General features: G+C 44.4%; 1 protein-coding gene across 9 annotated transcripts in view; it reads left to right on the top strand.

Moving 5' to 3' along the window:
- The window catches only part of LOC110521284 (transcription factor SOX-6), a 200,384-nt gene that overhangs the window by 141,206 nt on the left and 32,442 nt on the right, over positions 1-26,736 (top strand). For 6 of the 9 annotated variants that reach the window (XM_036969424.1, XM_036969427.1, XM_036969422.1 and 3 more), the window contains 5 exons: positions 2,958-3,081; positions 10,408-10,487; positions 21,139-21,312; positions 24,070-24,244; positions 26,282-26,472. In XM_036969424.1, coding sequence (XP_036825319.1) covers positions 2,958-3,081; positions 10,408-10,487; positions 21,139-21,312; positions 24,070-24,244; positions 26,282-26,472 — 744 coding nt within the window. The remainder of the gene's footprint in view (positions 1-2,957; positions 3,082-10,407; positions 10,488-21,138; positions 21,313-24,069; positions 24,245-26,281; positions 26,473-26,736) is intronic. The other 3 variants (XM_036969428.1, XM_036969425.1, XM_036969426.1) reach the window with 2 other exon arrangements.

The raw sequence follows: 26,736 nt of genomic DNA, 5'->3' as shown, positions 1-26,736 counted from the left end.
CTTCTACTGCTATCTGACCAGACCACCATGTTACCTTTCTCACTCTAGACTCATTTAACCAGTTGAACTGCGCTCACACATATTCCCCTCATAGTCTCAACTTCTACTTCTATCTGACCAGACCACCATGTTACCTTTTCCACTGAATATTTAGTTAAATAGTTGAGATCAGATAATCAAAGTGCACTTATTATGATGACTAGGTGAGAAAGAGTAAACAAGTCAGGATAAGGAGAGATGGGGGCAAGAAGAGAGAGTAAAGAGAGAGGGGAGACAGAGGAAGAAAGAGGGAAATAGGAAGTGACCGAGATGCAGAGACTTCATTGCTTTAACTACTCAGCTGGTAACTTTTAGAGCTTCCAGGCTCAGATAAAATGATATAGGCTTTGTTGAACCCATACACACGGTAGGTGGGTTTGTGTGTGTGTGTGTCTACTCTCTTACCGCTCTATCTCATCTCTCTGGAAGATATGTGCTTGTGAATCTAAATTCTCTTTCTCTCTCTATTTATCTCTCTCTCTCTCTCTCTCTCTCTCTCTCTCTCTCTCGCACTCTCTTCCATTTAAATGCTTTATTGGGATAATAAATAATTATTGTATTGACAATAAAGACAATGTTGAACAATTCAAGATCACACTTTATTTGGATAGTCCAGCTGTAGATGTTCTACACATGGTCATACTATCAACAAACTATTGATAAGCAACTGCTTGCTAGTCTATGGTTACAGTTAGGTTTAGAATAAGGGTTAGGGTAAGGATAAAGGTCAGGGCAAGGATAAAGGTCAGGGCAAGGATAAAGGTCAGGGCAAGGATAAAGGTCAGGGCAAGGATAAAGGTCAGGGCTAGGGTTAGTAGAAAGTCTGTGGCAAGGATAAAGGTCAGGGTAAGGATAAAGGTCAGGGCTAGGGTTAGTAGATAGTCTGTAGAGCAGGGATCATCAACTACATTCAGCCGTGGGATGCTTTTCTCTTGAGCGGATGGTCAGGTGGCCGGAACATTATTACATATCATTTGTAGACTGGAAATTGACAGCAAGAAGCCCAAACAGATATAACATTTGACTAAAACATGATAATTTCAAACCTTGCTTACATTTTATATGATCGCATACTGTGCCTTCGGAAAGTATTCAGACCCCTTGACTTTTCCACATTTTGTTACGTTACAGCCTTATTCTAAAATGGATTAAATAAATTACAATCCTTGAAAAACTACACACAAGGCCCCCATAATGACAAAGCGAAAACAGGGTATTATTATTTTGGGAAAATGTATTAAAATAAAAAACAGAAATACCTGATTTACATAAGCATTCAGAGCCTTTCTAGTTTCTACAACTTGATTGGATTCCACCTGTGGTAAATTCAATTGATTGGACATGATTTGGAAAGGCACTCACCTGTCTATATAAAGGTCCCACGGTTGACAGTGCATGTCAGAGCAAAAACCAAGCCATGATGTTGAAGGAATTGTCCGTAGAGCTCCGAGACAGGATTGTGTCGAGGCACAGATCTGGGGGAAGGGTAGAAAAAAATATCTGCAACATTGAAGGTCCCCAAGAAGACAGTGGCCTCCATCTTCAAAGGAAGAAGTTTTGAACCACCAAGACTCTTCCTAGAGCTGGCCGGCTGGCCAAACTGAGCAATCGGGGGAGAAGAGCCTTGGTCAGGGAGGTGACCAAGAACCCTATGGTCACTCTGACAGTGCTCTAGAATTCCTCTGTGGAGATGGGAGAACCTTCCAGAAGGACAACCATCTCTGCAGCACTCCACCAATCAGGCCTTTATGGTAGAGTGGCCAGACGGAAGCCACTTCTCAGTAAAAGGCACATGACAGCCCACTAGGAGTTTGCCAAAAGGCACCTAAAGACTCTCAGACCATGAGAAACAAGATTCTTTGGTCTGATGAAACTAAGATTGAACACTTTGGACTGAATGTGCAGCGTGACATCTGGAGGAAACCTGGCACCATCCCTACAGTGAAGCATGGTGGTGGCAGCAGCATCATGCTGTGTGGATGTTTTTCAGCGGCAGGGACTGGGAGAGCAGTCAGGATCGAAGGAAAGATGAATGATGCAAAGTATAGAGAGATCCTTGATGAAAACCTGCTCCAGAGCGCTCAGGATCTCAGGCTGGGGTGAAGGTTCACCTTCCAACAGGACAACAACCCAAAGCGTACAGCCAAGACAACGCAGGAGTGGCTTCGGGACAAGTCTCTGAATATCCTTGAGTGGCCCAGCCAGAGCCTAGACTTGAACACAATTGAACGTCTCTGGAGACCTGAAAATAGCTGTGCAGCAATGCTCCCCATCCATCCTGACAGAGCTTTAGAGCATCTGGAGAGAAGAATGGGAGAAACTCCCCAAATACAGGTGTGGCAAGCTTGTAGCGTCATACCCAAGAAGACTGCCAAAGGTGCTTCAACAAAATACTCAGTAATGGGTCTGAATACTTGTGTAAATGTGATTTTTCAGTTTTTATTTCTAGTACATTTGCACAAAAAAAATAATGTTTTTGCTTTTTCATTATGGGGTATTGTATGTAGGTTGATGAGGGGAAAAAAACTATTAGTTCAATTTTAGAATAAGGCTGTAAAGTAATAATGTGTAAAAAGTCAAGGGGTCTTTCTGAATGTAGCGTATCTCTCTATTGTGCGTGGTGAATAACTTGGGAACAGATTTCCTAAATTAATATCACAGTCTTTTATGTCCAACAATAAAGATTTAATGGAAATAATAATATATATATATATATATATTTTTTTTAAATCACGGGTCACCAGTTGGGGAACCATGCCATAGAGCATCAACAGATGGACTATCTAAAGGAAGTGTTACATAAATACACTAAGAATCATTCATTAGAAACAGAAGAACAAACAGAAAATAAGAAAAAAACATTTATTTATGAAAATGTATAAGTAGGACAACTATTGATCTCACTCTGTCTCTCTCAGGTGCAGGGTCACATGCCTCCTCTGATGATCCCAGTGTTTCCTCATGACCAGCGATCTCTGGCTGCTGCCACCGCTGCTGCACAGCAGGGCTTCCTCTTCCCACACAACATGTCCTACAAACCAGGTACACGCACGCATACGCACGCAAGCACGCACGCACGCACGCACGCACGCACACACACACACACACACACACACACACACACACACACACACACACACACGCACGCATACACACGCACGCACGCATACACACGCACGCACGCACGCACGCACGCACGCACGCACACACACACACACACACACACACACACACACACACACACACACACACACACACACACACACATAAAATATTTGAGTTACATGTGTCTAAGTAAAGATTTGGCTCTGTCTCCCTCTCTGCAGTATTGCACTCTCTTTCCTTTCTCTGTATCGTACTACTCTTGCAGAAGCCTCCATATCTATTGTCACTGTGCTGTGTCAAACAAGGTCCTGACAGGATTCCCCACGTTCACTTCATACACTGAACAGCCCAGGATGTGAACCAAATGGCACACTAATCCCTTTATAGTGCACTACTTTTGACCAGGGCCCATACATGCTCAGAAAAAAAGGGTACGGTTAGGGTACAATATTGTTCCCAGGGGTCCAAAAATACACATAAAATACCTTCAGAGGTACATACAGTTGAAGTCAGAAGTTTACATACAGGTTAGCTATGTAATATTAATCTCAGTTTCTCACAATTCCTGACATTTAATCCTAGTAAAAATTCCCTGTTTTAGGTCAGTTATGATCACCACTTTATCTTAAGAATGTGAAATGTCAGAATAATAGTAGAGAGAATGATTTATTTCAGCTTTTATTTCTTTCATCACATTCCCAGTTGGTCAGAAGTTTACATACACTCAATTAGCATTTGGTAGCATTGCCTTTCAAATGTTTAACTTGGGTCAAACGTTTTGGGTAGCTTTCCACAAGCTTCCCACAATAAGTTGGATAAATGTTCACCCATTCCTCCTGAGCTGGTGTAACTGAGTCAGGTTTGTAGGCCTCCTTGCTCGCACACGCTTTTTCAGTTCTACCCACAAATTTTCCATAGGATTGAGGTCAAGGCTTTGTGATGGCCACTCCAATACCTTGATTTTGTTGTCCTTAAGCCATTTTTCAACAACTTTGGAAGTATGCTTGGGATCATTGTCCATTTGGAAGACCCATTTGCGACCAGGCTGATGTCTTGAGATGTTGCTTCAATATATCCACATCATTTTCCGTCCTCATAATGCCATCTATTTTGTGAAGTGCACCAGTCCGTCCCTCCTGCAGCAAAGCAACTCCACAACATGATGCTGCCTTCCCGTGCTTCAAGGTTGGGATGGTGTTCTTCGCCTTGCAAGCGTTCCCCTTTTTCCTCCAAACATAACAATGGTCATTATGGCCAAACAGTTCTATTTTTGTTTCATCAGACCAGAGGACATTTCTCCAAAAAGTACAATCTTTGTCCCCATGTGCAGTTACAAACCGTAGTCTGGCTTTTTTTTATGGTGGTTTTGGAGCAGTGGCTTCTTCCTTGCTGAGCAGCCTTTCAGGCTATGTCGATATAGGACTTGTTTTACTGTGGATATAGATACTTTTGTACCTGTTTCCTCCAGCATCTTCACAAGGTCCTTTGCTGTTGTTCTGGGATTGATTTGCACTTTTCGCACCAAAGTACATTAATCTCTAGGAGACAGAACGAGTCTCCTTCCTGACTGGTATGACGGCTGCGTGGTCCCATGGTGCTTATACTTGCGTACTATTGTTTGTACAGATGAACGTGGTACCTTCAGGCATTTGGAAATTGCTCCCAAGGATGAACCAGACTTGTGGAGGTCTACAGTTTTTTTTCTGAAGTCTTGGCTGATTTCTTTTGATTTTCCCATGATGTCAAGCAAAGAGGCGCTGAGTTTGAAGGTAAGCCTTGAAATACATCCACAGGTACACCTCCAATTGACTGAAGTTATGTCATTTTTCTAAACGAACCCATTCTGTTAGTAGTTAGAATTATTGCACCCGTTACTGAGATGGTTGTTCCAGTTTCAATACTTTCGGTAGTCTCATTTATCTAGTGTCCCTACCTTGGCAGTCGTTCTAAATGCAGGTTGCAGGTGATTAAAAGTTCACATTTGAAATGTATCTCCACTCTGACTGGATTCCAACAGGAATTGCATATCACTCTGCAAACCTGCATGATGTGACTTGTCCAATGTGGCCTGCAAACCATGAGTTTTAGACTTCTGTGTTGGGATTTAACTAGGCTGCCAAAGTATGGCCTTATGATATATGTCATGTATTGTCATAAAGAGTTTGTCTATGATAAAATATTCACCTAGGCAATTAGTTGGTGACGGCTACAGGACTGAAACTCATTTAATGCAACAGTCATGCGTGGTACTAGTAACTCTAAAATTCACTTGAAAGGCGCTCTGGGAAATTTGCAAATAAGGCTTTACACCCTACAGTGTTAAACAAGACACAAAACCTTTTTATAGGTAAATTTTTTTGCCACATAAAAGGAACAAACTGCTTGGTCTGTGTTGGTACCCTAAAAGGCAAATGTGGTCAAAAGTAGTGCACTACAATAGGGAATAGGGAGTCTTTCATATTTTAGGACAAAACAGTGTTGTAGTCATTTAAAAAAAAAGATTTAACCTTTATTTAACCAGGTAGGCTTCATTTACAACTGCGACCTGGCCAAGATAAAGCAAAGCAATTCGACACATACAACAACACAGAGTTACACATGGGATAAACAAAACATAGTCAATAATACAGTAGAACAAAAGAAAACAAAGACGACCAAAGGAGGAATTGACTTTGGGGGTGACCAGTGAGATATACCTGCTGGAGCGCATGCTACGGGTGGGTGCTGCTATGGTGACCAGTGAGCTGAGATAAGGTGGGGCTATAGCTAGCAGAGACTTATAGATGACCTGGAGCCAGTGGGTTTGGTGACGACTATGAAGCGATGGCCAGTCAACGAGAGCTTACAGGTTGCAGTCGTGGGTAATATTTGGGACTTTGATGACAAAATGGATGGCACTGTGATAGACTGTGTCCAATTTGATCATTCTTGTCTACGTTATGAAGTGTGTCAATTTGAGAATGTTGGAGGTTTCATATATACTGCTGTCAAAATGTTGTAAATGAACGATTCATGATTCACAAACAAATAATGTGTTGTAGAAATGAGTTTGTTTGTGAATCATTATTAGTTAATTTGCAACATTGTGACATAGTTTCAACCAAGAATTGTTAACTTCCTGGTTAGTCATTTAAGGAACAATAGATAACTAACGGTGGAATGTTGTTGTTTATGATGTTCTGAAAGCATTTCAGTTACACAGCACATCTGCAACATGGAATTTCACTCTTTAACACACTTGCTCAGACACACACACACACACACACACACACACACACACACACACACACACACACACACACACACACACACACACACACACACACATGCACTTTTGCATATATGTGCATACTTATGCATGCACTTAATGTACACAAACGTTAAGCACAGACACACACAGACTCCCTTTCTAGGCAGGAACTATAATCACCACCTGCTCTATCTTTTCTCCTCCTTTCCCACATTACATTATTTTCCCATAGTGCACTACTTTTGAACAGAGCACTATTCCCTACATAGTGCACTACTTTTGACCAGAGCCCTATCTAGGGAATAGGGCTCTGGTCAAAAGTAGTGCACCAGTCCTTGTTTTTGAGCAAGAACATAACATATCTTAATTTTTTTCAAAAAAAAATGTACTCTAAAAAAAATAAAACGATAAAATAGAGTAACAAAGTTATCCCTCTAAGAAGTATGGCTGTGGTAATGGTTATAACTTTTTTTTGGTTTGTTTACAGTATTTTTATTTTAACATTGAGGCGGACATGGAAAGCCTTTTAGGACAAACAGTGGGGTTTCTGCAGAACATTCTGGTGCTAGATTGTTAAAAGCCTGCTGGATTCATGAGTGCATCGCAATCAGGAATCTTACTGTTAGAAGTTAGAAGTCGTACTGCTCGGAGAGAGCACTGGTGCATCGACTCTGCTGGGATCCATGAGTACAGACATAACACATTAGTAACCTTTGACAAACGCTCACGCCACAATTCATTATAGGCCTGGGCGGGTTCGTCGAGAGGCTAGTAGGCTGTGGGTTTTTGTATGGAGGAAATAGACATGAGGAATACATCTACCATAACTTGTGGGTGAGAAAAACAGAGTTAATGAGTGTGAGGGACAGAGCGAGAGAACCAGAGAGTGGTTAACAGACAGAGAGACTGGAACCAGAGAGTGATAAACAGACAGAGAGACTGGAACCAGAGAGTGATAAACAGACAGAGAGACTGGAACCAGAGAGTGATAAACAGTCAGAGAGACTGGAACCAGAGAGTGATAAACAGACAGAGAGACTGGAACCAGAGAGTGATAAACAGACAGAGAGACTGGAACCAGAGAACGATAAACAGACAGAGAGACTGGAACCAGAGAGTGATAAACAGACAGAGAGACTGGAACCAGAGAACGATAAACAGACAGAGAGACTGGAACCAGAGAACGATAAACAGACAGAGAGACTGGAACCAGAGAACGATAAACAGACAGAGAGACTGGAACCAGAGAGTGATAAACAGACAGAGAGACTGAACCAGAGAACGATAAACAGACAGAGAGACTGGAAGCAACCAGAGAGTGATAAACAGACAGAGAGACTGGAACCAGAGAGTGATAAACAGACAGAAAGACTGGAACCAGAGAGTGATAAACAGACAGAGAGACTGGAACCAGAGAACAATAAACAGACAGAGAGACTGGAACCAGAGAGTGGTTAACAGACAGAGAGACTGGAACCAGAGAGTGATAAACAGACAGAGAGACTGGAACCAGAGAGTGGTTAACAGACAGAGAGACTGGAACCAGAGAGTGGTTAACAGACAGAGAGACTGGAACCAGAGAGTGATAAACAGACAGAGAGACTGGAACCAGAGGGGGGTAAACAGACAGAGAGACAAGAACCAGAGAGTGATAAACAGACAGAGAGACTGGAACCAGAGAACGATAAACAGACAGAGAGACTGGAACCAGAGAGTGATAAACAGACAGAGAGACTGGAACCAGAGAGTGATAAACAGACAGAGAGACTGGAACCAGAGAGTGATAAACAGACAGAGAGACTGGAACCAGAGAACGATAAACAGACAGAGAGACTGGAACCAGAGAGTGATAAACAGACAGAGAGACTGGAACCAGAGAACGATAAACAGACAGAGAGACTGGAACCAGAGAGTGATAAACAGACAGAGAGACTGGAACCAGAGGGGGGTAAACAGACATAGAGACTGGAACCAGAGAGTGATAAACAGACAGAGAGACTGGAACCAGAGAGTGATAAACAGACAGAGAGACTGGAACCAGAGAGTGATAAACAGACAGAGAGACTGGAACCAGAGGGGGGTAAACAGACATAGAGACTGGAACCAGAGAGTGATAAACAGACAGAGAGACTGGAACCAGAGAGTGATAAACAGACAGAGAGACTGGAACCAGAGAGTGATAAACAGTCAGAGAGACTGGAACCAGAGAGTGGTTAACAGACAGAGAGACTGGAACCAGAGAACGATAAACAGACAGAGAGACTGGAACCAGAGAGTGATAAACAGACAGAGAGACTGGAACCAGAGAGTGATAAACAGACAGAGAGACTGGAACCAGAGAACGATAAACAGACAGAGAGACTGGAACCAGAGAGTGATAAACAGACAGAGAGACTGGAACCAGAGAACGATAAACAGACAGAGAGACTGGAACCAGAGAGTGATAAACAGACAGAGAGACTGGAACCAGAGGGGGGTAAACAGACATAGAGACTGGAACCAGAGAGTGATAAACAGACAGAGAGACTGGAACCAGAGAGTGATAAACAGACAGAGAGACTGGAACCAGAGAGTGATAAACAGACAGAGAGACTGGAACCAGAGGGGGGTAAACAGACATAGAGACTGGAACCAGAGAGTGATAAACAGACAGAGAGACTGGAACCAGAGAGTGATAAACAGACAGAGAGACTGGAACCAGAGAGTGATAAACAGTCAGAGAGACTGGAACCAGAGAGTGGTTAACAGACAGAGAGACTGGAACCAGAGAACGATAAACAGACAGAGAGACTGGAACCAGAGAGTGATAAACAGACAGAGAGACTGGAACCAGAGAACGATAAACAGACAGAGAGACTGGAACCAGAGAACGATAAACAGACAGAGAGACTGGAACCAGAGAGTGATAAACAGACAGAGAGACTGGAACCAGAGAGTGATAAACAGACAGAGAGACTGGAACCAGAGAACGATAAACAGACAGAGAGACTGGAACCAGAGGGGGGTAAACAGACAGAGAGACTGGAACCAGAGAGTGATAAACAGTCAGAGAGAGTGGAACCAGAGAGTGATAAACAGACAGAGAGACTGGAACCAGAGGGGGTTAAACAGACAGAGAGACTGGAAGCAACCAGAGAGGGATAAACAGTCAGAGAGACTGGAACCAGAGGGGGTAAACAGACAGAGAGACTGGAACCAGAGAGTGATAAACAGACAGAGAGACTGGAACCAGAGAGTGGTTAACAGACAGAGAGACTGGAACCAGAGAGTGATAAACAGACAGAGAGACTGGAACCAGAGGGGGGTAAACAGACAGAGAGACTGGAAGCAACCAGAGAGGGATAAACAGTCAGAGAGACTGGAACCAGAGGGGGTAAACAGACAGAGAGACTGGAACCAGAGAGTGATAAACAGACAGAGAGACTGGAACCAGAGAGTGGTTAACAGACAGAGAGACTGGAACCAGAGAGTGATAAACAGACAGAGAGACTGGAACCAGAGAGTGATAAACAGACAGAGAGACTGGAACCAGAGGGGGGTAAACAGTCAGAGAGACTGGAACCAGAGAACGATAAACAGACAGAGAGACTGGAACCAGAGGGGGGTAAACAGTCAGAGAGACTGGAACCAGAGAGTGATAAACAGACAGAGAGACTGGAACCAGAGGGGGGTAAACAGACAGAGAGACTGGAACCAGAGAGTGATAAACAGTCAGAGAGACTGGAACCAGAGAACGATAAACAGACAGAGAGACCGGAACCAGAGAGTGATAAACAGACAGAGAGACTAGAACCGGGCGAGAGTGAGACAGAAAGAGCAAGAGTGAGCAAACAAGTATCTGGAGGGGAGGGGGGCAGGTTTACTCTTGGCGTGGTAAACTCCCTCATCTCAGCCTGGGCTATGCGTTTTTGTTGTTGTCTCTCTCCTCCTGATAGGTGATAACTATACTCCATGTCTCTCCTCCTGATACCCCATGCAGTTCATTGTATGTTTTGTTGTCTCTCTCCTGATAGGTGATAACTACCCCATGCAGTTCATTCCATCCACAATGGCAGCTGCAGCCGCGTCAGGACTGAGCCCGCTACAACTACAGGTAGGCCCATGTGCTTCTTCAGGGAAACATTTCACTTAGCTACACATCTAGGATCAGCTTCCCTACCCCAATCCTTACCTAAACCATTAGAATTGGAAATGCAAAACTGACCCAAGATCAGCGTCTAGAGGCCACTTCACCCTACATCGCCATGTGCTGCTCCACAAAGGAAAGGTACTGACATGCTAACAAGCATTTACAGTACCAGATTTAGGCCTACTAAGTATCTGCACCAAATTTGCACCAAATTTTGTTTTTTATTGTTTTTCCAGAGGAAATTTTGTCTTGAGGGTAGATCCCAATAAGACAAACGTATGATCAGAAACATGCTAGTCCACTAAGTCCTGCATGAGAGTTGTTAAACAGCCTAACCACAAAATACTAGCCCGGCATTAGCAACAATGCTAACTAACCAAGACTCCTATAGACTCCCATGTTTACCAAGCCTATAGACTCTATACCCTAGATATTGAACCCACCACTTCCCTTATCTGAAATATGTTGACTGAGTCAAACAAAGGCCATTATGATACATCTCTTTGGTGTTCCAACCCACCAGCACAACACCTGGCCTAGGCAATGTATCATATTTTTATTGGTGCTTGACACCTATGGTTAGCGAATGGCACCTATAGATAATAGTTATCATTGAACATGGCTAAAAAAGATGAGATAAAAAATGCCTCTACCCCAAAGGGCGTACCCCAATTTTACAACATTGTCGTCCACACCTCCTCTACAGCATATTGGAAAATAACAGAACGTCTCAAATTGTTATATTCGTAGGTAAACTATCACTTTCCGGCGTCAATCATTATTTCTGGTGTCGTTGCAGTCAGCTGTTAAACATAACAGCTTTGCCTCAGGTTATTCAGGCTGTAATATGGCTTCCCCTAGCAAAGCTCTCATTAAATGTTATTGACCTAACAAAGCACTGTGTGGTGCAGTTGGGAAACAGAACCTGCTGTTCAGTCAGACAGAATATCTCCACGTGTACCTTTGAAGTGATCAAAGCATCTGTACCTCACAGTGGTGTTGTGTGTGCGTGTTCATTTGTGAGGTAGAACGAAGTGGATGAATGCACCGTGTGACATGTGTAATCATTCATATTTAAACATCTCAGAGATGGAGAGAAGGAAAACCTGAATGAAAGAGGAAGATGCTCATTATACCGCTTGTTTAGAACAAAAACAAAGTGAAGGGGAATGGTTGAGATTTATAGACAGATAGGGTAAGCGTCATTGAAGGAAAGAGAAGGTTAGGAATGCTGGAAAAATGATACAAAATCATTTCCTTAGTTTGTAATGACAAAAATGACATAAGAGTTCAGTAGAATGACATACGTCTAACCTCATCTAAAGATTAAGCGTGTAGTGCTAATGTATGTGGAGGAGTGGCACTGTTATTAAGCCTTGTGGTCTCTGTGTGGCCATATGGGTTATAGTGCCACAGTACACAGTCTTCAGTTTGTCTTGACAAAAATAACGCAATCATATAGTAAAGTAGTGGCAGTAGTCTCAATGAGCATCATGGTATCCTGGCCAAATGCAGTATTATTAATAATCTCGTCTGTGTGTGGCCATTGGGTGTACGCTGTAGTGCTTTAGAAGTTCTCCCCCTCTCAGGTCAGGCTCTGCTTCATATGTACTGTAGACGAGTCAGAGTGAGACACACGGTGAGACACCCCACAAATGCTTCAGATGTGAGATGATTTCTACACAAGATGAAGATAAGGTGGAACTGGAAAATGGACAGGCATTTGTCTGCCCTAAATGCACCACCATCAAGCATCTTAGGGAAGAGATCCTCCGTCTGTTAGCTCGAATGCGAGAAAAGGAAAACCTGCTTTCTAAGTACACTGACCTTGCTGTAACACAGGCAAACCCAATCTCAACAGCAAAGCTGTTGATGAGTTGGGCAGCGTTGATCTGTTCCAATCCAACGGACAGATGTTAAGCTCAGCTCCGCGGCCCATGGGAGACTGGACACTCGCAAGGCGAAGGAGGTCGGGGAGGCAGTCTGGCCTCCCATCTATCCGAGAAGATCTGACCCAGCTATCAAACAGCTTTGCCCCGCTTGAGATGGACCTACCAGCCCCGGGAGTCAGCACGGATCCTGGGTGTATACCAACACCCGCGGCCAACCAGTGGCACCCTCCCTCATGGCCACCACAGTTCAGCAGGTCGTTTCCCCATCAGATTCCATCACTATCATCATCATTCTGAGCTGCCCTTCATAATGTTATTGAATCCCACATGAACTATGATAGACTCAATTTCGTGATGCTGGTTTATAATGTTTGGGAGCAGCTTATTGATGTCCTGATGCAGGTTTAAAATGTTTGGGAACAGCTTAGTGATGTCCTGTAACCGTGCTCCTGGATAGCACAAGGTTTTTGCTCCAGGGACTGTGACATTTCTCACCATTGAACTACCCAATACAACGGCCGAAGAATGGAATGGACAAATTTGCCCATTCCTAACCCTCACAAAATGTGTGGAACATTTCACGGGCCCACGAGGAGCAGGATAGTGTACGCCTGCAGCTCCCGACGATAGGTCCAGACCTCCCACAGCAGGCAGAGGCCAATCAGAGCCAGAGAGAGGGAAAGGAGCCGAGCTCGACGAAAAAGCCACTGTTGGAGTCAGTGTAGTTGGAGTCAGGGTAGTTGGAGTCAGCACAGCTGTGCTTAGACACAGGCAGTCCCAGCGATGAAGGCGCAGGCAGATCCGGCACCAAGGCGGCGACGCTGTTCTTCATGTTGATCTGCTCAAGAGAGATATAGTAAGGGAGATTAGAGAGATAGAAATGGAGAGGAGAGCGTAATGGAGAGTAGAGCATTTGAGCGATAGTAATGGAGAGGATAGAGAGATAGTAATAGGAGAGCGATAGGAAGGGAGTGGAGAGAGAGTAATAGAGTACAGAGATTGAGATATATTAGTGGAGAGGAGAGAGATTGAGAGATAATGGAGAGGAGAGGAGAGAGTTGGCGATAGTAGAGAGAGAGAGAGACAGTAATGGAGAGCCGATAGATTAAAAGGGAATGGAGAGAGAGTAATGGAGAGTAGTGAGATTGAGAGATAGTAATGGAGAGGAGAGAGGTAGTAATGGAGAGGAGAGAATTGAGATAGATAGATAGATAGATAGATAGATAGATAGATAGGAGAGGAGAGAATTGAGAGATAGTAATGGAGAGAGAGATAGATAGTAATGGAGAGGGAGATGAAGCGATAGTAATGGAGAGAAGACAGATTGTGATGGAGATAGAGAGAGAGTAAGGGAGAGGAGAGAGTAATGGAGAGAGAGAGTAATGGAGAGGAGAGTAATGGACAGGATAGTAATGGAGAGGAGAGGGATGGTAATGGAGAGAGGAGAATGTATCTGGTCAGGAGGGTGAGAGGGAGGGGAATACCAAATACATTACAATCCTATAAAATTATGCATCTATTTATAACACTCTAAAGATGGAAGACAGGATAGCTTGATCTCCAAATCTCTTGCATTCTACACCTTCAATTTATTTAACCTCAACACTATGTTGCCCTTACAGTATAGTCATAGGAGGGAAACTAGAATACAATGTATTGACTAAGTGTATTGGATCAATCATGACCAGCACAACAAGCGGCAGAATGTTTTAGGAGCCAGGGGCTGTGTTTCAATGGCACCGGCTCACATCAAAACTAGTGCACTATAAAGAGAATAGAATGCCATTTGGGACTTCATCGGTCAATTGTTTCCAGTCCTTATGGCCGGTGCCTGGCATCTGCAGTTCAGTTCAATTGAAGAATTACCCCCTTTGTGTCCCATTAATGAGAGTGCAATACAGTTACTTAGCAGACATTCTTGTTGTCATCACAAGACGTCGCTCACTCTTTTCCTCTCCGGCTCAATTAGCTATTTCTGTTTCATAGCTCTAAAGGTGAGGTATTGACGCAACACTGATATACGGAGAATCAAGGGTTTTCCACCACTTTGCTAAATATAGGGGTTTGCAAATTTGTTTTGCCTGTGTGATTTCATTCATTGCATGACATTTGTGTGACTTCCGAGTTTAATAGGAGAATCAAATCAAAATGTTTTGGGGCAGGCGTTAAGGAGCAGACATCTGACCCATTGAAGAGATTAGAGCATAGGCACAACTTGAGGACTAGTGATGGACATGTTCTCAATGAGACTCAGCTGTGAATCTATTAGAGGGCATTCCTATGCTATGTACAGTTCAAGTCGGAAGTTAACATACACTTAGGTTGGAGTCATTAAAACTCGTTTTTCAACCACTCCACACATTTTTTGTTAACAAACTATAGTTTTGGCAAGTCGGTTAGGACTTCTACTTTGTGCATGACACAAGTAATTTTTTGAACAATTGTTTACAGGCAGATTATTTCACTTATAATTCATTGTATCACAATTCCAGTGGGTCAGAAGTTTACATACACTAAGTTGACTGTGCCTTTAAACAGCTTTCAAAATTCCAGAAAATTATGTCATGGCTTTAGAAGCTTCTGATAGGCTAAATGGTATCATTTGAGTCAATTGGAGGTGTACCTGTGGATGTATTTCAAGGCCTCAGTGCATCTTTGCTTGACATCATGGGAAGACTTCAGAAAAAAAACTGTAGACCTCCACAAGTCTGGTTCATCCTTGGGAGCAATTTCCAAACAATAGTACGCAAGTACTGTATAAACACCATGGGACCATGCAGCCGTCATACCGCTTAGGAAGGAGACATGTTCTTTCTCCTAGAGATGAATGTACTTTGTTGCGAAAAGTGCAAATCAATCCCAGAACAACAGCAAAGGACCTTGTGAAGATGCTGGAGGAAACAGGTACAAAAGTATCTATATCCACAGTATAATGAGTCCTATATTGCCCTAAAAGCCTACTCAACGCAGAAGAAGCCACTGCTCCAAAACTGCCATAAAAAAGCCAGACTACGGTTTGCAACTGCACATGGGGACAAAGATCGTACTTTGCTGCTGGAGCGACTGGTGCACTTCACAAAACAGATGGCATCATGAGGATGGAAATGTATGTTGATATATTGAAGCAACATCTCAAGACATCAGTCAGATAGTTAAAGCTTGGTCGGAAATTGGTCTTCCAAATGAACAATGACCCCTAGCATACTTTAAAAGTTGTGGCAAAATGGGTTAAGCACAACAAAGTCAAGGCATCGGAGTGGCCATCACAAAGCCCTGACCTCAATCTCATAGAAAATCTGTGGGCAGAACTGAAAAAAGCGTGTGCGAGTAAGGAGGCCTACAAACCTGACTCAGTTACACCAGCTCTGTCAGGAAGAATAAGGGAAAATTCACCCAACTTATTGTGGGAAGCTTGTGGAAGGCTACCCGAAACGTTTGACCCAAGTGAAATAATTTTAAGCCAATGCTACCAAGTACTAGTTGAGTGTCTGTAAATGTCTGACCCACTGGGAATGTGATGAAAGAAATAAAAGCTGAAATAAATCATTCTCTCTAATATTATTCTGAAATTTCATATTCTTAAAATAAAGTGGTGATCCTAACTGACCTAAGACAGGGAATTTCTACTAGGATTAAATGTCAGGAATTGTGAAAAACTGAGTTTAAATGTATTTGGCTAAGGTGTATGTAAACTTCCGACTTCAACTGTATATGTCCAGTCGTGGCCAAAGGTTTTGAGAATGACACAAATATACATTTTCACAAAGTCTGCTGCCTCTGTTTGTATGGTGGCAATTTGCATATACTCCAGAATGTTATGAAGAGTAATCAGATGAATTGCAATTAATTGCAAAGTCCCTCTTTGCCATGCAAATGAACTGAATCCCCCCCAAAACATTTCCACTGCATTTCAGCCCTGCCACAAAAGGACCAGCTGACATCATGTCAGTGATTCTCTCGTTGACACAGCTGTGAGTGTTGACGAGGACAAGGCTGGAGATCAATCTGTCATGCTGATTGAGTTCAAATAACAGACTGGAAGCTTCAAAAGGAGGGTGGTGCGTGGAATCATTGTTCTTCCTCTGTCAACCATGGTTACCCACAAGGAAACATGTGCCGTCATCATTGCTTTGCACAAAAAGGGCTTCCCAGGCAAGGATATTGCTGCCAGTAACATTGCACCTAAATCAACCATTTATCGGATCATCAAGAACTTCAAGGAGAGCGGTTCAATTGTTGTGAAGAAGGCTTCAGTGCGCCCAAGAAAGTCCAGCAAGCGCCAGGACCGTCTCCTAAAGTTGATTCAGCTGCAGGATTGGGGCACCACCAGTACAGAGCTTGCTCAGGAATGGCAGCAGGCAGGTGTGGGTGCATCTGCACGCACAGTGAGGCGAAGACTTTTGGAGGATGGCCTGGTGTCAAGAACGGCAGAAAAGAAGCCACTTCTCTTCAGGAAAAACATCGGGGGACATAATGATATTCTGCAACAGGTACAGGGGACTGCTGACAACTGGGGTAAAGTAATTTTCTCTGATGAATCCCCTTTCCAATTGTTTGGGGCATCCGGAAAAAAAGCTTGTCCAGAGAAGACAAGGTGAATGCTACCATCAGTCCTGTGTCATGCCAACAGTAAAGCACCCTGAGACCATTCATGTGTGGGGTTGCTTCTCTTTTGCCATAAGGCAAAAGTGATAACTAAGTGGCTCGGGGAACAAAACATTGATATTTTGGGTCCTTGCCCAGGAAACTCCTCAGACCTTAATCCCATTGAGAACTTGTGGTCAATCCTCAAGAGGCGGGTGGACAAACAAAAACCCACACATTCTGACAAACTCCAAGCATTGATTATGCAAGAATGGGCTGCCATCAGTCAGGATGTGGCCCAGAAGTTGATTGACAGCATACCAGGGTGGATTGCAAAGGTCTTGAAAAAGAAGGGTCAACACTGCAAATATTGACTCTTTGCATCAACTTCATGTAATTGTCAATAAAAGACTTGAAATGCTTGTAATTATACTTAAGTATTCCATAGTAACATCTGACAAAAATATCTAATGACACTGATGCACGAAACTTTGTGAAAATTAATATTTGTTTCATTCTCAAAACTTTTGGCCACGACTGTATGTATAAACTCAGCAAAAAAAGAATTGTCCCTTTTTCAGGTCCCTGTCTTTCAAAGATATTTCGTAAAAATCCAAATAACTTCACAGATCTTCATTGTAAAGGGTTTAAACACTGTTTCCCATGCTTGTTCAATGAACCATAAGCAATTAATGAACATGCACCTGTGGAATGGTTGTAAGACACTAACAGCTTACAGACGGTAGGCAATTAAGGTCACAGTTATGAAAACTTAGGACACTAAAAAGGCCCTTCTACTGACTCTGAAAAACACCACAAGAAAGATGCCCATGGTCCCTGCTCATCTAGGTGAACATACAGATGTGCAGATGTGGCCAGGGCAATGAATTGCAATGTTCGTACTGTGAGATGCCTAAGGGAGACATGATGGACAGCTGATCGTCCTCGCTGTGGCAGACCACGTGTAACAACATCTGCACAGGATCGGTACATCACACCTGCGGGACAGTTACAGGATGGCAACAACAACTGCCTGAGTTACACCAGGAACACACAATCCCTCCATCAGTGCTCAGACTGTCCGCAAAAGGCTGAGAGAGGCTGGACTGAGGACTTGTAGGCCTGTTGTAAGGCAGGTCACTCACCAGACATCACCGGCAACAACATCGCCTATGGGCACCAACCCACCGTCGCTGGACCAGACAGGACTGGCAAAAAGTGCTCTTCACTGACGAGTCGCGGTATTGTCTCACCAGGGGTGATGGTCGGATTTGCGTTTATCGTTGAAGGAATAAGCGGTACTCCGAGGCCTGTAATCTGGAGTGGGATCGATTTGGACGTGGAGGGTCCATCATGGTTTTTGGCGGTGTGTCACAGCATCATCGAACTGCACTTGTTGTCATTGCAGGAAATCTCAATGCTGTGCGTTACAGGGAAGACATCCTCCTCCCTCGTGTGGTACCCTTCCTGCAGGCTGTTGACAGTGAGAGGACGTTTCTTTTTTTTGCTGTGTTTATATATACAGACACGCTTACTGTGACTTTTACACATATGTACGTTTACACACGCACACGAACTTGTGTGAGCACGCACGCACGCAAACACACACATACATAAGAATACACACACACACACACACACACACACACACACACACACACACACACACACACACACACACACACACACACACACACACCAGAAGTTGTTAATTTAGCCTTTTCTTAGTAAGCGTCAGGCAGTCAGTCCCTTCTTCTGGGACTTCTGCTAACCTGCTGAAAAATTCCAACCCCCATGTGTTTTCCTGATACTGAGATCAATAGAAAGCCGAGGCTAAAAGAAGCTAGCCAAGGGGATTGTACCAGTCCCGCTAGGGGCAGGTATAGAATCCATGTTAACTTATTCATTATGATCTTAAAGCCCATAATGATCCTAGATCAGCACTCCTACTCAGCCCCCTATAAAGTACATCATACCTTTCTCTTAGCATATTATTGTGCTAACATGGCTATCAAAACCAGCACTGATGGAGGAAAATTACAGACTAATCATTTAGTTTCAGTCAAATTAGCACTAACAGCCAGAGCCCCCGTCCAATAGAGAGTTTTGTTTTTAAAGACTGTTTGTCAATTTGTAATTTAAAAAAAATCACTGCATTATCTTCCCTCAGGGTTTACTGAACAGCGAGAGGTCAGATTGCCGTTGTTTACGTTGCACATTGGCTTCTAGCCGGCCATCGATCCCTCAGGTTTTTGGGCGGAAAAGGGAGAAAAAGGCCTGTCTTCAATGCTTTTGTTTGTTTGACTTTAAAAAGCATTATGCCAGTTGGCAAGGTCAAGGTCAAGTAAACAATAATGAAATGATACATTTCCAAGGCTCAATGGGGCTAAAAATGACTGTGGCAGTCTTTTACTAGGTTACTAGAAAGGTGCACCGTTTGACTCCCTATTTACATTTGACTGGTTGCTTTTTGTCAGCTCTCTGTGCAAAGCTCTTGTCTGATGTTATTTTGGCAGCCATATTGAAACGGGGGGCTATCTCTGTTTTAGTTTGTGTGGGGGTATGAATGTGAATGTTTGTTTGAAGTTTGTGTGAGTGTGCTTGGGTATAGGGGCCCATAGCTCAGTCTACCAGTGTCTAACTGTCTAAATCATTCCCATACATAATCCTTACTCAGTAGAGAGAGACAGTGTGTGTGTTTGTACGTGTGCTTGGGCCTCGGAGACATTCAAGGTGTATACCTCAGCTCTCCTCTTCTCCGCAGTTGTATGAACAACAGCCATCACCGCAGCAAGTTACTCTTGTGGTCGTGAATGATAGACGCGCGAGGCCCTACCAGTCATTTAAAGCACATTCTTGAGCGGATCTCATATCGCCAGAGGTTGGCCCGGGCACTCCTCATATTCGCCAAGGAAAATAAGCACCGTGACACCAGGGCTTTGTTTCATCGCGGCGAGGGCCCCTTCTGTTTGTGTTTAATATTGGCTCGAGAGAGAGAGAGAGGCTATCCAACTCGCTGCCTAAACCACAGAATGAGACGGCGCAGCCTTCCTCCCGTCTGCTCTGCTTCTCGTGTGTCTGCCACCCTCCTCCACGGACCTCAGAGTCCTCATGAGGCCTAGCGGTTAGACTGAGAGGAAATCAGATCTCACAACACTGGGGCAATGATACAATGGGGAGAGAGGGAGAGGGGAAGAGAGGAGAGGGGAAGGGGAGAGAGGGAGAGGGGAAGAGAGGAGAGGACAAGGGGAGAGAGGGAGAGGGGAAGAGAGGGGAAAGAGAGGAGAGGACAAGGGGAGAGAGAGCTTGAGGTCAGAGGAGAGGAGAGGAGATGGGGGGGAGATGAGGGAGAGGAGAGAAGAGTGGAGAACGGTGAGAGAGGATACAGGAGAGGAGAAGATAAAAGAAGAGTGTAGAAATTGAGATATTAGAGGAGAGGAGGAGGAAGAGAGGCAGGCCAAGTCTTACTGAACACAAGCCATGTCTGGGTGGTTTTCATGCAGGATTGGGGCTTTGATATGTTGTCAAGTCCTCAAACGGAGGTTGACAGTGGTTTCAGGCAGTGGTCAGAGCTTTGATTCAGACTGCTGGACCTCAGACAGAGACTGTGTTTCACTTTTCTAGATTGGGTTGTTTAATATTTACTAAGTGTCTTGGACTGGCTGAAGCTTTGTAGGATTTCTCTGAAATTGAGGTTTATTCTCCATTAATTCTTTGAAAGAGTTAAAAAATATATTTCTCTGAAACTTTACTCTGACATTTAACTTGAAGCATTTCTCTGACTTGAAGTTTTGAGGAACACTCAAAACCTCAAACTGGATCCAAGCATTGATATCAATCGATGAGCAAGCCACTCTGAACACCACCATCTGTTGAATGAATCGGAATTGTAGATAGATTGGCGATGGTTTGAGTTAAATATGTTTTCTCTAGATCTGAACCTTGACAAACAAACACATGCCTCCACCAATGCTCATAGTTGTGGGTGTCTTTTTCATTTTAGCTTTAAGTCACAACCAGCCATAGACAGGGCCTCTGTGTTTTTTCTCTGAAGTGCGTGTGGGCGTGTGACACACAGCGAGGGAGGTGGGAACTAAGCCAGCTCTAGCGGCTGGCTGCTGATGTTAATAGCTTGTCAGTTTCCCTATTTCCTCTCATTGCAGCAGCTGTACGCCGCCCAGCTGGCCAGCATGCAGATCTCACCTGGAGCCAAAATGGCCTCACTGCCACAGCCTCCCAACTCCTCAGACCCCCTATCGCCCCCCGGCTTGAAGAGTGAGAAGAGAGTGTTGAGTCCTGTCACTCATGTTAAGGTGAGCCTTCTCTTTATGATTGACTCTGTGTGTTTGTGTTTTGGACCTTGGTTACACAGTATATAACTCACTGACTGAATAAATGATTCAAGTGAAAGGGAATGACCACACACGTGTGTACACACACACACACACACACACACACACTCACACACACACATACACACTCACACACACACACACACACACACACACACACACACACACACACACACACACACACACACACACACACACACACACACACTCACACACACTCACACACACACACACACACACACACACACACACACACACACACACACACACTCACACACACTCACACACACACACGCACACACACACACACACACACACACACACACACACACTCACACACACACACACACACACGCACACACACACACACACACACACACACACACACACACACACACACACACACACATTGGCGATGGCTGCTGTTTGGCATGGGCCCAGACCTCTTTACTGGAGTGAGCTCGAGAGCACACGCCTCATCTTGACTCGACGAGGCAATAATGGGAGCCATGTGTCTATGTGGGGTCGCTGCAACCAGCATCACAATAGACTGGAGTCAGAACTCACCACATCTCCACAATACTGCTCAACCAGCATCACAATAGACTGGAGTCAGAACTCACCACAGCTACACAATACTGCTCAACCAGCATCACAATAGACTGGAGTCAGAACTCACCACAGCTACACAATACTGCTCAACCAGCATCACAATAGACTGGAGTCAGAACTCACCACATCTCCACAATACTGCTCAACCACCATCACAATAGACTGGAGTCAGAACTCACCACAGCTACACAATACTGCTCAACCAGCATCGCAATAGACTGGAGTCAGAACTCACCACAGCTCCACAATACTGCTCAACCAGCATCACAATAGACTAGAGTCAGAACTCACCACAGCTACACAATACTGCTCAACCAGCATCACAATAGACTGGAGTCAGAACTCACCACATCTCCACAATACTGCTCAACCAGCATCACAATAGACTGGAGTCAGAACTCACCACATCTCCACAATACTGCTCAACCACCATCACAATAGACTGGAGTCAGAACTCACCACAGCTACACAATACTGCTCAACCACCATCACAATAGACTGGAGTCAGAACTCACCACAGCTACACAATACTGCTCAACCACCATCACAATAGACTGGAGTCAGAACTCACCACAGCTACACAATACTGCTCAACCAGCATCACAATAGACTGGAGTCAGAACTCACCAGAGCTCCACAATACTGCTCAACCAGCATCACAATAGACTGAAGTCAGAACTCACCACAGCTGCAACCAGCATCACAATAGACTGGAGTCAGAACTAACCAAAGCTGCAACCAGCATCACAATAGACTGGAGTCAGAACTCACCACCACTGCAACCAGCATCACAATAGACTAGAGTCAGAACTCACCACAGCTCTACAATACTGCTCAACCAGCATCACAATAGACTGGAGTCAGAACTCACCACAGCTCTACAGTAGTACTCTTCCCTTGAAACTTCAAACTTCCACCCTGAAACGTCCACCTTCCCCAACCCCTTTCCACTCTCTCTACCCTCCACACTGGCATCCCAATGTCCTCCCAGCCTCCCAAATCATGTTCTTTCTCCTCTCCCCAAGACTGGTTCCAAATTAAACCCATGTTTGTTAGCGTTCCCTTTCACGACTTAGTCAGGTGTCGACGAATTCTCTTCCAGTTTCTATCCCCTTCCAGGGATTCCTCACAAACTCAATGTGAGGCGATGTGGTCATGAACCTTTGATTAGGAAAGAGAGGAGGAGACGAGACGGCAAAAGTTTTTGTAGATCAAATGTATTTATAAATGGCCACAACTTGAGAGCGGGATAATTGAGTGAATACATTTTTTAGGCAGCAATCTGAGGGTCAAAGCCTTATTTTTCCCAGCTTCTGAATAATGTGCGGTCTCAACACGGTGCCCTGGGGAACACGACCAAAGTATTAAAGCAATATTGCACTCTCAAACACATCATTCACACTGGTCTACACTGAGTATAACTAAACACAACTTTTCTGTCTGCTTCAAATGTTTTTATTCTGTCAGTCTGAACTCCCAGACAGACATGCTTCAACATAATTCAGAGGCTCAGTTGAATAGAGGAGTCAGGTTGAATCAGGACGACAGACTCTTCAGTCAGTTGGATAGAGAAATTATCCTCCTCAGCTTCAGATTGTGCTTATGTGCCATACAGAGGGTGAATGGGCAAGACACAAGATTTAAGTGCCTTTGAACAGGGTATGGTAGTACACCGGTTTGTGTCAAGAACTGCAAAGCTGCTGGGTTTTTCATGCTCAACAATTTCCTGTGTGTATCAAGAATAGTCCACCACCCAAATGATTTCCAGCCAACTTGACACAGCTGTGGGAAGCATTGGGGTCAACGTGGGCCAGAATCCCTGCAGAACACATTCGACACCTTGTGTCCATAACCCAATGAATTGAGGCTGTTCTGAGGGCAAAAGGGGGTGCAACTCAATATTAGGAAGGTGTGGCTAATGTTTAGTACACTCAGTGTATACACACTTCAACTGACAACTACATTTTCACCAGGTCTTCACATGAAGCAGTCTGTCATAATGCCATCATAACAACGTCAAAATAATTGTTTGCCCATTTAACAGGTCAATGGTGTTTTCAGCTTTTTCTTACCCCTGTGCCTGCTCTTTCTCCTCGTCTTCCACAGGAGGAAGGGTCGACGCAGCCCCTGAACCTCTCAGCCCGATCCAAGACTGGCGAGCCCCACCGCTCCCCGTCCTCGCCCTCACACACCCTGTTCCCCAGCAACAAGACCAGCCCCATCACCATGGGGAAGGGGCGCATCCCTAGCCCTCTCTCCAACATGGGCAGAGGCTCACTGGGTGAGTGCAGTGAACACACACACATGCCTGCGCACACACTCACAGGTACAAATAAACAAAATGCACGCAAACACCTTCACATTGCACACAAACATTCCTAGCATCTACCTCCAGTTCAAGTCAACCCCAAAGGAGATCTAGTTTTTTTATATTTTTTTACGAGTGCCCAAAGCCCTGTATTTAGTACCAATGAAAACCCAGGCAGCGGAACCAGTGAAACCCAGCACACGTTATTTGGTTTAAAGAGATCTCTCACATCATTGTCTGCCCTGGACCATAAACCTTAGTTCTCTACCTCTGCTATCTGTGATTAAACCCAATCTAAATCATTGCCTTACACCAAAACAATTTTGTTAGCTCCTCTAGAGTGTCTTTGAGGACGTACCACTTCACGTGTGTTCCTTCCTGTGTGCTATATTATGCCTTTTTTTAACAGCCACCCAAGCATACAGTACTTCCTCTTCATCTGATAATTAGACAAGGAAGGTAGAGGAAAGTTTGTTCTCCCGGAGGGGAACATTGGGTAGAGAAACTGCCGTTGGAAAAATGTAATTTACAGATGAGTCTTTCATTGTCTAACCACAAATAAAGGCGTCACCCCTACCCCCTAGGCACCTGTGTAGATCTCAATGAGCTGGAGATCTAAAAGCAATATGGTAACAACTCCACCTTTTTTCTATGTTGCTTATACCTGGTCAATCCTCTCAGCTCTACGTATGTCTAGAGAGGAGGAACCAATCCTCTCAGCTCTACGTATGTCTAGAGAGGAGGAACCAATCCTCTCAGCTCTACGTATGTCTAGAGAGGAGGAACCGATACTCTCAGCTCTACGTATGTCTAGAGGGGAGGAACCAATACTCTCAGCTCTACGTATGTCTAGAGAGGAGGAACCAATCCTCTCAGCTCTACGTATGTCTAGAGAGGAGGTACCAATCCTCTCAGCTCTACGTATGTCTAGAGAGGACGATCCAATCCTCTCAGCTCTACGTATGTCTAGAGAGGAGGAACCGATACTCTCAGCTCTACGTATGTCTAGAGAGGAGGAACCGATCCTCGCAGCTCTACGTATGCCTAGAGAGTAGGAACCAATTCTCTCAGCTCTACGTATGTCTAGAGAGGAGGAACCAATCATCTCAGCTCTACGTATGTCTAGAGAGTAGGATCCAATCCTCTCAGCTCTACACATGTCTAAATAGTAGGAACCAATCATCTCAGCTCTACGTATGTCTAGAGAGGAGGTACCAATCCTCTCAGCTCTACGTATGTCTAGAGAGGAGGAACCAATCCTCTCAGCTCTACGTATGTCTAGAGCGGAGGAACCAATACTCTCAGCTCTACGTATGTCTAGAGAGGAGGAACCAATACTCTCAGCTCTACGTATGTCTAGAGAGGAGGAACCAATACTCTCAGCTCTACACATGTCTAGAGAGGAGGTACCAATACTCTCAGCTCTACGTATGTCTAGAGAGGAGGAACCAATACTCTCAGCTCTACGTATGTCTAGAGAGGAGGTACCAATCCTCTCAGCTCTACGTATGTCTAGAGAGGAGGATCCAATACTCTCAGCTCTACACATGTCTAGAGAGTAGGAACCAATCCTCTCACCTCTACACATGTCTAGAGAGGAGGAACCAATCCTCTCAGCTCTACACATGTCTAGAGAGGAGGAACCAATCCTCTCAGCTCTACACATGTCTAGAGAGGAGGAACCAATCCTCTCAGCTCTACACATGTCTAGAGAGGAGGATCCAATCCTCTCAGCTCTACGTATGTCTAGAGAGGAGGAACCAATACACTCAGCTCTACGTATGTCTAGAGAGGAGGATCCAATCCTCTCAGCTCTACACATGTCTAGAGAGGAGGAACCAATCCTCTCAACTCTACACATGTCTAGAGAGGAGGAGCTAGTGGTCCATTTGGAATCAGTCGTTTGTCAAGATCTTTTCCTGTGAAGTCACGTACAGCAACAATGTTGATTGGTCTACGGCTGTGCCCGTCAACAGTCAGACACTGACGGCCGATGCTTTCTACCCACAGACATCCTATCCAGCCTGAACTCCACAGCGTTGTTTGGGGACCAGGACGCGGTGATGAAGGCTATCCAGGAGGCGAGGAAGATGAGGGAGCAGATCCAGAGAGAACAGCTTCATCATCATCAGCAGCAGCAGCAGAGCCTGGAGGCCAAGCTCACAGCCCTGAGCGGCATGAGCCTCAGCAATGGCAACAAGGTGATAGTCACGGCGCACATAAAGATGCACCCACACACATGAACGCATGCACAAACTCACACTCAAACATGCATACACACACATATACACATGCACATGTGTGTTTATGCATCTAATACTAAAATCATTGTATTTAGTTTAATAAACATTCTATGACCTTAACCTCAAATGGAGTTGTACATAAAGACCATTGAGAAAGTTGAGGAAGCTAAACTCCAAGGTAACACATTGGACCGTCAATTATCAGGCCGTCATTGTAAATAA

The sequence above is a fragment of the Oncorhynchus mykiss genome, chromosome 30, assembly GCF_013265735.2.
Source record: "Oncorhynchus mykiss isolate Arlee chromosome 30, USDA_OmykA_1.1, whole genome shotgun sequence".
NCBI lineage: Eukaryota > Metazoa > Chordata > Actinopteri > Salmoniformes > Salmonidae > Oncorhynchus > Oncorhynchus mykiss.
Note: the sequence above shows the minus strand (reverse complement) of the source record. Positions and strands in the feature narration are given on the sequence as shown.